General features: G+C 41.2%; 1 protein-coding gene across 1 annotated transcript; it reads left to right on the top strand.

The window, feature by feature from the left end:
* Positions 1–9183, top strand: LOC129090441 (macrophage colony-stimulating factor 1 receptor 1-like). The gene is made up of 22 exons (XM_054598092.1): positions 1–147; positions 482–551; positions 2114–2395; positions 2581–2868; positions 2978–3114; positions 3203–3368; positions 3467–3668; positions 4044–4159; positions 4262–4373; positions 4493–4692; positions 4989–5080; positions 5231–5357; positions 5564–5668; positions 5842–5952; positions 6126–6288; positions 6395–6477; positions 6583–6686; positions 7160–7282; positions 7385–7496; positions 7585–7684; positions 8613–8724; positions 9037–9183. Exons 2-22 carry the CDS (start codon positions 500–502, stop codon positions 9181–9183), a joined length of 2934 nt encoding a protein of 977 aa, XP_054454067.1. The 5' UTR covers positions 1–147; positions 482–499.
* The last annotated feature ends 2565 nt before the right edge of the window (positions 9184–11748 follow it).

Genomic DNA, 11748 nt, shown 5'->3' with positions numbered 1-11748 from the left:
TGTAAACAAGTAGAAGGGAGAGGAAGGGCAGAGGCAAACAGAAAGGGAAGAAGGGACTCGTGTGTCAGCTCTGGATGCTGGAAACATCAAACCCTGCTGGGGAGCACTCATAGCCCTACCCCTTTGTTAAACTGAAGACATCTACAGGTAAGTACTTTTGAAATAAATGAGTGATGCATAATATGTCTGCTGTATTTTGAGATGAAGGGACTCGTTATTCCATAATTGTAAACCTGGAACGCTTTGTCAAAGTATTCCATACATTAGTCTATTTCCTTATTTTAATGTACACTTAAGAAGACAAACATCGCAGAAGAATAGATTGCTGTTCAGCAGAGATTTGTGCAAAGCTGCTCTGCCATGTCAGAAAAGAGAAGTGGATGAGGTGGATGAGTTAGGGCACAACTTCAGAGGAGTTTTTCCAATTTTCTAATTTCTAAAAGTATTTGGTAGCACACAAACTTAAACATTCAAACTGCAGGTTTGGAGTTGAGCCAGGATGCAGTCCTACCTCGCTCTGCTGCTGGGGATCGTGGCCTCTGCTGCTTCAGGTAAGGCCACACAAACACTGATTGATGCATGACAAAGTGTCTTCTCTTCCCTTTCTGGTTGTTTTTTGACAGCTACTGTAGATTCAAACAATCAAAAATAAAACAATTTGATTGAAAGAGACTTACTCAAAGCATACAGAGGTGTTTTTTTGTTTATCATTGTCATATTGCTTTGAAAGATGTTAAGTCTTTGATATGTAAAAAAGGTTTGGATACGTTTTGCATGTATTCTTTAAAGGACATTTTTCTCTGCACTACAACTTACCACTTAATTATAAGAATCCATACTCTGCAGTTACATGACTTCTCGTGTTTTATGCTCTTATGATTTAATCGTTCATTTAATGGCATAAACTCGTGTTCAATGCAGAGGAGCTCAGAAACACTGCATGCGTCTCCATGTGAGATATAACACACACTTTCTTTCTCTTTTTTTTCCAATTTGGTTCGGCTCTGAACACAACATATGCCAAGCATGAAATTGCAATTTCATGTATTTGCATTTGAGCACATGAAAGCATCTGTTGTTTGATGTCATTATGGCTGAATGCATTAATTTTGCCTTCTGGGGCATTACAGTGTGAGGTGCCATTGGGGTCATTTTGAGGTTGGAAGAATAGTTAATTTAGAGTATTGAACAAGGTCTTTGAAGGAAGTGAAACATGTTGTACTGACAGCCAGGAGGTTCAGGGCTAAAAAGCTGATTTGTTACATTTCTAGTTCTCAACATTATCTTGTTAGTGGTGGTGTAAAGGAAAAAATGCTGAACATAGAGTCTCAGTTCTGCTTCAAGCTTCAAAACATATTGTCCAAACCTCTAGACACTTAATAACCTTTACCGAAAGTGTAGAGTGAACTCTAAATGAGAGGAAGCTTCAGGTTAACAGGAAGGACATGTCCGTCTCTCAAGTGTTTTAACAAAAGTGGTCCAACCCCCTCAAAATGTTATGAATTATGCAGCTGAGTTTCCAAAAACAAACAAAGTCATCCAAGAGAAAGAATGTAGGCAGTAATATTAACATTTAAGGTTTTTTTCAGCCTGTTTTTTCCCCCAGGTTGTCAAATACTGACACTTTGTGACACTGCTCCGCGTCTGACACCAACAAGGCACCCTTTGGTTTCTGTAAGAGACCTGAAGCCCATCCACATCATTATTAGACCCTCAGAGAAAATGCTATGGTAGAGTGATGACGTAGTATAATGACCAAAAAAACAGAGCAGTAAAAAAAGAGTAACAGATGTAAAAAGGAAGGAAGATTGAAAGAGGGAGTTTCTCAGGGTCCAAGTCTGATATTTGTTTCCTGAATTCATGGGATTACTCCCAAAATAGTTCTGAATCATGGCCCAGGCGAGACATCTCTGCGTTCTCAATTTTTTTTTTTAGATGAGCAAAACAGAAACAAAGTCTCTACTTATCATTACGGAAACACATAATACAACCAAAATACTGTCTGATAATTCTAAAAACTGAGTGTGTTTTGATTAATTTGTTCTAACTGTGCTTCCATTGCCTTAAAAGTCAATGAATTAATTTATTAATTAATGTTTTTGTTCCTTCTCAGCCGAATGGAGGCGTCCAGTGATCAAGTTCAACTCTAAGGTGTTGGAGAATTCTGAGTTGGTGGTCAGACCCGGGACCCCTTTGGATCTGAGGTGTGAGGGCGACGGGCCTGTAAACTGGCAAACGAGGCTAGCCAAACACAGACGCTTCGTGTCCAAGGGCAACGGGAGAGTCCGCACCTTAAAGGTGGAACGTCCCTCTGCAGAATTCACTGGAACATACAAGTGTGTTTACACTGCTGGTTCGCAGCAACTCAGCTCCTCAGTGCATGTGTACGTAAAAGGTGAGCACGGATGAATGAGAACAGAACAGTAGGACAAGCTTCCTAATGATGAGTTGGAAGTGCTTGGATTAAACATGTCCACACTGGTTATACGCTTCTGTGATTGTTTATTATATTCCCTCAGTGTAAATCTCACATTATTCCATTGCTCTAATGAATCGTCACCATGCCCTTTTCTTTACCAGAGTCAAACCGTGCATTCTGGACCAGCAGCACGTCCCTGCGGGTGGTGAAGAAGGAGGGTGAGGACTACCTGCTGCCCTGCCTGCTGACCAACCCGACAGCCACAGACCTGGGCCTCCGCATGGACAACGGCACCTCCGTGCCACCGGGCATGAACTTTACAGTTTACCGGCACCGTGGCATTCTCATCCACAGGCTCCACCCCAGCTTCAATGCCGACTATGTCTGCACAGCCAGGGTCAACGGAGTGGAAATGTTCTCCAAGGCCTTTTCCATCTATGTCATTCAGAGTGAGGCCACTTGGTTGTTGGGAAAGATCACCCAAAGCTGTCAAAGACTCATTTTTAAGTGATACATGCATCAAGTTTAATACTCATTTATGATTTCCTTTTGCTCTAGAGCTTCGTTTCCCTCCATACGTACTCTTGGAGACAGATGAATATGTGCGCATTGTTGGGGAGGAACTCAAGATTCGCTGCACAACACACAACCCCAACTTCAACTACAATGTCACTTGGAAGTACACCACCAAGTCGGTCCGTACGAGGCATTTGGAGGGTCTTCTTGATTGTTGCGGTAATCATGATTTTAACTCAGACTTTTATTTGCTCTTTTTGTCTTCAGAAACCAACCATAGAGGAGAAGGTTCGTTCCAGTGGAGAAAATCGCCTGGACATACAGAGCATACTGACCATCCTGACTGTGGACCTTACAGACACAGGAAACATTTCCTGCATTGGCACTAATGAAGCAGGGGTGAACAGTTCAACGACATACCTGCTGGTTGTAGGTAAGCTACAGAAACATCGCTCCTGCTATGCCTCATAATGAAAAGCCTTGAACATTTATCAACCACTAAAAACAAACTCTTCTGGTTCTTCTAAAAAGACAAGGCCTACATCAGGCTGTTGCCTCAGCTCTCCCCTAAACTAGCCCACAAGGGTCTTTCAGTGGAGGTGAACGAGGGAGAAGACCTGGAGCTGACCGTGCTCATCGAAGCGTACCCTCACATCACAGAGCACAGATGGCACACCCCAACATCTCCCAACACGTCCACACAGGAGCACAAGCTCATCAGATACAACAACAGGTAAAACACCAAGGCCGGTGACAATGAAGAGCAAAAAAAGTTTAAAAAAAAGCAGTCTCCAAAAGCTCCGGTATGTCAGCACAGTTTAAATGTAAAAAACAAACAATAACGAGTACAGTGGAAAGGGGAAGCTACTCAGTTTTTTAAAATATGCTGTCGGTGCATTTTGGGGGAATTTAATAGGGAACACCAAGGTCATTGTGATGCCTCAGGTCATGTTAGAGGGAAGAGTGTTGTTCTCTTTTTAATCTGTTTACATACTCAGCGATGATTCATTGGAAGTGTCTACATTTACACTGCAGAACTAGTCACTTCAGATTCCTCTTTTTCACAGTTAAAATATCCTTTTTTTTTTTTTTTTTTTTTTTTTTTTAGATACCATGCCACTCTGCAGCTGAAGAGAATGAATGCAAAGGAGCAGGGGAAATACACCTTCTACGCCGAGAGCAATTTGGCCAATGCATCCGTCACATTCCAAGTCCAAATGTATCGTAAGTAACACATTCATGGTGTTAAGTTCTCTGGACAGAGCAAAATAATAATTGATAATTGCTGTTGGTCTCTCTTTACATGTATTTTCTTCTCACTGGCAGAGAGACCGGTTGCTGTGGTGAGATGGGAAAACATAACCACGCTCACTTGCACCTCATTTGGCTATCCTGCCCCCAGAATCATCTGGTACCAGTGTTTTGGGATACGACCCACGTACGTATCACTGCTAAGGGAGAAAATGTCATCACATTTGATGTATTGTGCTTTAATTCACACTTCCACCCTTAACAGTGGGTCCTTAGCCTGACTGTATATGTTTTGCAATGAGGCAGGTGCAATGAAAACACCACTTGGCTGCAGCTGGCGATCCCTCTCACGGCTCCCACAGTGGAGGTCCAGAGGGAGGAGTACGGGGCTGTGGAGGTGGAGAGCGTCCTCACCGTGGGGCCGTCCAGCCGGAGGATGACGGTCGAGTGTGTGGCCTTCAACCTTGTGGGCGTCAGCAGCGACACTTTTGCCATGGAGGTTTCTGGTGAGCGTTGGATCGTTTGATTATCATTTATTCCTTTTCAGATGTGATCACATGGTGCTCAAACTAAATCTGATGTCTTGGTTTGTGAAATTGTGTCGACATGGTCAGCAGATCCCTTTGTTGTTGTTATGAAGCTGCATAGTTCTATTGTTTCATTTTGTGCCGCTCAACATTTCACAACACGATGCATCATCCACAACATCCACAGAGGAACATTAGAGAATATGAGCTTGTATGACCCACGTCAGTCCATGTTAGTTAAATAGTGAGTTCATGATCTTTTTCTGATTGTGCAGACAAACTCTTCACTTCCACCTTGACTGGAGCAGCAGGCATTCTGGCCATCCTCCTTGTGCTACTGGTTTTTCTATTATACAAATATAAGCAGGTAATGCGTACTTACATCCATTAAAACATACAGCAGTCTAAATTGTAGAGTATTGTTTAGACATTCAAATATTTCCAAAGAACAGGGCTACTCAGTTGCTGTTTTTTGTTGGTGTGGTTTACTTTCATTTGCTCCTGTTTTCCTCTTCAGAAACCCAGGTATGAGATCCGCTGGCAGATCATTGAGGCAAGAGATGGAAACAACTACACCTTCATTGACCCCACACAGCTGCCTTATAATGAGAAGTGGGAGTTCCCAAGAGACAAGTTGAAGCTAGGTCTGCACCATGTCATCATAAAATGACTCAAATGCACTTATTTTGAAATGTTTTTAAAACATTATTCTATAAAAATAGAGTATAGTAGTGAATATAAACCTAATAAGATTAGAAAAAAAAATATCAGAAATTTGATTGTGAATAACAGACTGATCTGGGCGGGTTTTACTCAAAATGTTTTCTTGTTGTATTGTCTGTCCCAACAGGGAAGATCCTGGGTGCAGGAGCTTTTGGAAAGGTCGTTGAGGCCACAGCTTATGGTCTGGGAATGGAAGACAATGCGTTGCGTGTAGCTGTGAAAATGTTAAAAGGTGAGCTGATCTTAAGACGTTTAAGATTAAACAGAGAGAGTGTTATTAACGTAAGCAAGTCAGAGTGACCAGGAAATCTGAAAATGCTCCATGGAAAATGTTACTGAGTGAAATCCGTTGTAGCGCATGATCAGATTGGATCAAAATGACAAATCTGTATTGTGTTTCTGCAGCCAGTGCCCATTCAGATGAACGGGAAGCTCTGATGTCTGAGCTGAAGATCCTAAGCCACCTGGGACACCACAAGAACATCGTCAATCTACTGGGAGCCTGCACTTATGGAGGTCAGACAGCAGCCTTTATTGCTCTGTATCATGTTTGATGAAACCAGAATACAGTAGAAATTTGCTTTTGAAAGTCATTCTGCTCACGGAAAATCTAGTTTATTCAAGGAATTTGCACGCAACTATGTTTTCCCTTGTTGAGAGGGTCATAACATGGTGTGTCTCCTCATCAGGACCAGTGCTTGTGATCACAGAGTACTGCAGCCTCGGCGACCTCCTGAACTTCCTTCGCCAGAAGGCAGAGACGTTTGAGAACTTTGTTATGAGCGTTCCCGACATTATGGAGGAATCAAATGACTACAAGAACGTCAGCAGTGAGAGACAGTTCATCAGAAGGTACGTCACCAGACATGGGCAGACGGATGACGGGGGAATTTGTGAAAAAACATTCACATTTCTGACACCACTCTGTGTTTCTTGTCTTGTTTTCTCCATCCAACAGTGACAGTGGGATCTCCAGTACATCTTCAAGCAGTTACTTAGAGATGAGACCCAGCAAGGTACCGAATGTGGAATCATCTCCAGGTAAAAAGATTCCCCCCAAAATCACAGATTAAATAAACACAAACACATCCATTATGCAGCATCATGTGTGTTACTAACAATGTTCCTGTCTAAATTCTTGCCTAGACTCTGTGTGTGAGGAAACTGGCGACTGGCCGCTTGACATTGACGACTTGCTGAGGTTTTCCTTTCAAGTGGCTCAGGGCCTTGACTTTCTGGCTGCCAAAAACGTAAGTAATTTTACCACAAAAAAAATTATCTAAATGATCACACATCGAAACCAGAAAACATTACTGTAAACATTTACAGCAGCAGCTGCTGTGTTGTCCCCCAACATGGATATTATCCCACACATCAAGCAAAGTCTTCAGGAAAAAAGAAACCACATTTTCATGCAAAAGTACCGCCTTTTATAGAATATGATTAATGACCTTTGAGATCATCCTTGAGGGGCCTGTAAGGGGTATTTCCCATTACATTCTTTGTATTTACTCATCGTCATAGTGACAATGTACAGATCGTTATTCTTCATGCTGCATTGAGATACACTGTTCTGTGAGCTTTCTGTCTTTTGATGTGTGAAAATACAACCCAAGACAAACTGTGTGTGTGTGTGTGTGTGTGTGTGTGTGTGTGTGTGTGTGTGTGTGTGTGTGTGTGTGTGTGTGTGTGTGTGTGTGTGTGTGTGTGTGTGTGTGTGTAGTGTATTCATAGAGACGTGGCTGCTAGGAATGTCCTCTTGACCGACCGAAGAGTGGCCAAGATTTGTGACTTTGGCCTGGCACGTGACATCATGAATGACTCCAACTACGTGGTGAAGGGCAATGTAAGTCCCTGAGTACAATAGAGCTAAAGTTAACCTACATTAACCAATTTATAGTCTATATTTAAAAAAACACTTTTTGTGCTTGCTATGTTGTTCGTGAAGGCCCGTCTGCCAGTGAAGTGGATGGCTCCAGAGAGCATCTTTGAATGTGTCTACACCATCCAGAGTGACGTCTGGTCCTACGGCATCCTCCTGTGGGAGATATTCTCTTTAGGTCAGAACATGTGCATATGTACCCTTCATTTACACACATTTATTTTATCATTTGTTTGCTAAACTTACTGTATATGATTATCTATCAGGCAAGAGCCCTTACCCCAGTGTGGCCGTGGACTCCAGGTTTTACAAGATGGTGAAGCGCGGCTACCAGATGTGCCAACCTAACTTTGCCCCGGCTGAGATGTAAGCTCGATCCCTCAGCAACATAAAGCCTGGTTCATTAAAAGATGAATCACTGCTGCTTTTTCTCACAGATCCCCTTTGAAACACTTTACTTTGTCCGGGCAATGTCACCTGATTATTAGTTGAGCTTCAGTAATAGTAGCCTTTTTATCCCCTTGTTAAAATGTTATCACATAGCTCAGCAGACTCTGAGGAACATGGCAACTAATAACATTTTAGTTGAAATAAGCTTTAACTATGACTGATCATAAAAAATTGTTGATCCCAAGTTGACTTCAACATTGAAAAGTTCAAGTTGCGTGCTTCACAAATGTTGATCACGACAGAACAAAGATCCCTTATTTCTTTGCCAGTCTTCTGCTCAAACATGTGAAATAACTGACACATGAGGTAACCTCATGAAGTACTTTCATTATTCCTATTATTTACTTGCTTCGGGTTATCTCCTAACCCCAAAACATAACAAGCCTAAAGTCCAGACTTAAAAAGCAATAATGAGAAAATAAAGAGAGTGTTTTTCCCAATATCTCAGAGGGCCCTTATATCTGTGTGTGCTGATTTGGCCGTGGCTGTCACACCACCCGGAATAATTGGGGAAACAGAGGCGACTGAATCTGAGTCAGGGCCTAATCATCTGTTGTTCTGCTGTGTGTCAGGCCTCAGTTCTGCCTGTTAGCCACATGATCTCAAAGCTAGGAAGCCATGTAACTGCTATTTCATGGCAGCAAAATGAGACTGGAGGGGCAGGGGTGCTTATGAACGAGTCTCTTATCCAACTGCGTCACCACCTCCATAAGCCTCTCCTTTTTGTCTAATTTGGTGTTATACAGTTTTCTTTATTTGAACAGTACACAGTTTGAGTTTCAAACCCCCCTTTAAAATGTGTACCATCAACTCCTCTGAAATCTGTTTTGACTTTTGTTTTCAGCTACATGATCATGAAGATGTGCTGGAATCTGGAGCCAACAGAGCGTCCGACGTTTAGCAAGATCAGTCAGATGATAGAAAGACTACTCGGGGAACAACCTGAGCAGGAAAAAGTGAGTTATTGTGACGCAGAGTTCAGCTTTGCGAAAAAAACTATAAATGTGACAAAACATGTCACACTACGGCCAAAATGTCGTCAGGAAACGTATTATTTTAAATTCAATTGTCCCTCAGAAACAACCGATTTAGCCGAAACTATTTTTTATTTTGTGATATCATTATGTGCTGTTCCAAAGGGAGATATGCACAATTATTATTATTTTTATGCAATAATTTGTTCCTTTATCACACCATAATATTCAGATGAAGCTGAGATTTGGCTTTGTTGGATCTAGTCTCACGCTCCCATTGCTGCCTCCCCACAGCTAATCTACCAGAATTTGCAGCAGCAAGTCACAGAGGGTGAAGAGTGTGACAAGCCCAAGTGCTGCGACGGCCCCTGTGACCAGTCTTGTGACCACCAGGAAGAGGAGCAGCCTCTGATGAAGACCAATAACTACCAGTTTTGTTGAAAGCCCTAGCCGCCAATCAATCAGTAAATTAATCATCAACAAGCATCAAGAAAGTGGGATCAGCTGTAGTTCGTGGCCGGAGTACCACAGTTTGTTCTAGCCGCCAGACAACCGCAGAGTCGCCATCACAGCTATTTTTTGCCTGCTGTGCCTGCTCGCCAGATAGACAAGCAGCTGCAGCAAGCATGTGACTTGCCTTCTTTGCAGACCATGACTAGTAATTACCACGTCTAGGAGGAAGAGGAGGAAACATGTCAACAAACTGCACAAGTATCCAAAGCTGTACCTTGTCCTAAACGCCGCTCCTTCTGATATGTATCTGAGGTATAATCTGTTATCCAAAGGAGAATTTGTGCGACCTTTCTTCTGAGTGTTCCTAATTATATATTATTATTTCATTCACTGAATGTCTTTGTAGAGATTTCAGTCATGTTTGTGAGCAGTATCACTTTTTTTTTGCATGTATGGTTTCTCAGAGGAAGCAACCCAACAGTCACAAACACTATGTGACTGCTCATCTTTGTGCTCTAGACAAGTAAGGTTTTATTCTCTGATCACCTTACAGTTATTAAACATCTAAACAGAGCGAGTGTGTTTCCCTGTTTTAACATTCCAAATCAACCATGGAGAAGGCAAAGAATGACCATGTTGTTTTCCTCTCTGTGCTTTGGTCATAGCTGTATTTCTTGTCACACACTTACAACGGCTGTCAGTTGGTGGCAACGTGATTGTTCCACTTCAATCTAATTAATTAAGCAGTGCTCAGTGTGATTTAGTAGCTGGGAATACAACTGAACTGAGCTGGGAAATCTGTGGATCCCTGATGGATCAGACGAACTATGTTACATGACAATGTGAAATCCTTTTTTTTTTTGCGTAGCACAACTTAATCTTTATTTCCTGTAGATTTAGGATGTGTTAGGATGTATGTTTCACTGATGTCTATATGTAGCAGTCAGCCTACACTGCCAGCTGTTTGAAGACTTTAGAATCACATATAAGCTACGTGAGAGATACACGCTGAGGATTTGGGTGGCTCCAGGCATTTCAGATGTGCTTGCATCGGAATGAATCACAAGTGAGATGCCTGATAATGTATATATATATCTCATGATTTAAATCAAGAATTATCTTTATATTCACTAGAATGTTGTTGAGTAGATGGTAGTTCATCAATATGTCATATATGTGTTGTGTGTTTTTTGTTTGCAAATATGACAATCAATGCAAAAGCTGGAAATTAAATCACTGAAAAACTGCAGAGGCTTTGAATGAAGCTTTATCATTTAAACTTCAGAATGTAACATTTTTATATACTACGAGATTATGATGTGGTGCCAGATATTTCAAGTTTTTCTTTGTTGTACCTCACTGAGCTGAAACTGCGCTGCCTTTATGTTTATCTCTCCTCACTTCCCATTTTTTATTGGAGAATGTCCAATCTGCATTTCCTCTGGTACATTTCCCACAGCATGTGTCTGCACTGCAACTCCGACATCTTTGTAGGGAAGTATTTCTCCCACCACTGAGACTTCTGAAAGTCTAAATGCTTTTTCTCCGTTGTGTTGTTCAGTTAAAATCATGTTTCTGTTTTAAAGTAGCCCAACACTTTTGGACAATTTATGGGCTGCCAGACTTTCTTTGCCTTTTTTGTCTTTCTTTTGTCTTTGTCCGGTTGTTTATCGAGAAACTGAGCTATTACAAAGTTTGAGTAAAGCATCATAATCTCCACAGTGCCGTTGTTGCTCTGTCAGTGCACTCCTCTATCTATTCCTTCAGTTGCCTCAGAATTAGGTATTTCTAATAACTGTGGCATTTTGTCCTCATCATTTCAATGATCTAATTAGCAACAGTACGAACAAATATTCCTGGGCTTTATGTTGATTTCTCCTCAATAATCCTTTTGTTATACTTTGAAACATTTTGTTTTTTGCACTGCTATAAAATAATTGAAGATTTAAACTGTAAAATGTGTGGTTTTTTTGGGTTGTTAACTGTTAACTGATATAAAATGCAATTAAGAAGACCTGTCGAAAACTGTATATTTAAAGCAGATTTTGTATGCAAAACATTATTCTACAAAGAACACCCGTGTTATTTAATACAAAAAAGTCCCATGAGCACTTTATACAGAAGTCCACTGTATCTACTATCCTGACAAGCCTGCGTGAGGAAAAAAAAGAAAATTGGAAGCGGTGTGATGTTAAAAAAAAAAAGGGGTTATTCAGGAAGTCCAAGCTTAAAAAAAAAGAAAGAAAATACTAAAAGTCTCTCTTACTCTTAAAACAATTTGGGGCTTTGACTTTGATGACGTTTGAAGACTCTTTTCATACCACATGACTGGCATGAAAATGAGTTAGTCTCGCGGGTAGTTTTGATGAAGACGCATGGATGCAAACCCTCACTGTTGTTTTCTTTTATTCTGCTTTAGTCTACATGAAATGTGGATCTCTCCACTGTCCACCACTTCTAAGGGTTATAAAGGCAGTTTTGTGGAAAAATCCCAGTTCAGAGAAGCTTCATCACTGTTTAATCACAGAAACATTGCTCCTCCATATTCTAAAT

This window comes from Anoplopoma fimbria, chromosome 4 (assembly GCF_027596085.1).
Source record: "Anoplopoma fimbria isolate UVic2021 breed Golden Eagle Sablefish chromosome 4, Afim_UVic_2022, whole genome shotgun sequence".
Lineage (NCBI taxonomy): Eukaryota > Metazoa > Chordata > Actinopteri > Perciformes > Anoplopomatidae > Anoplopoma > Anoplopoma fimbria.
Note: the sequence above shows the minus strand (reverse complement) of the source record. Positions and strands in the feature narration are given on the sequence as shown.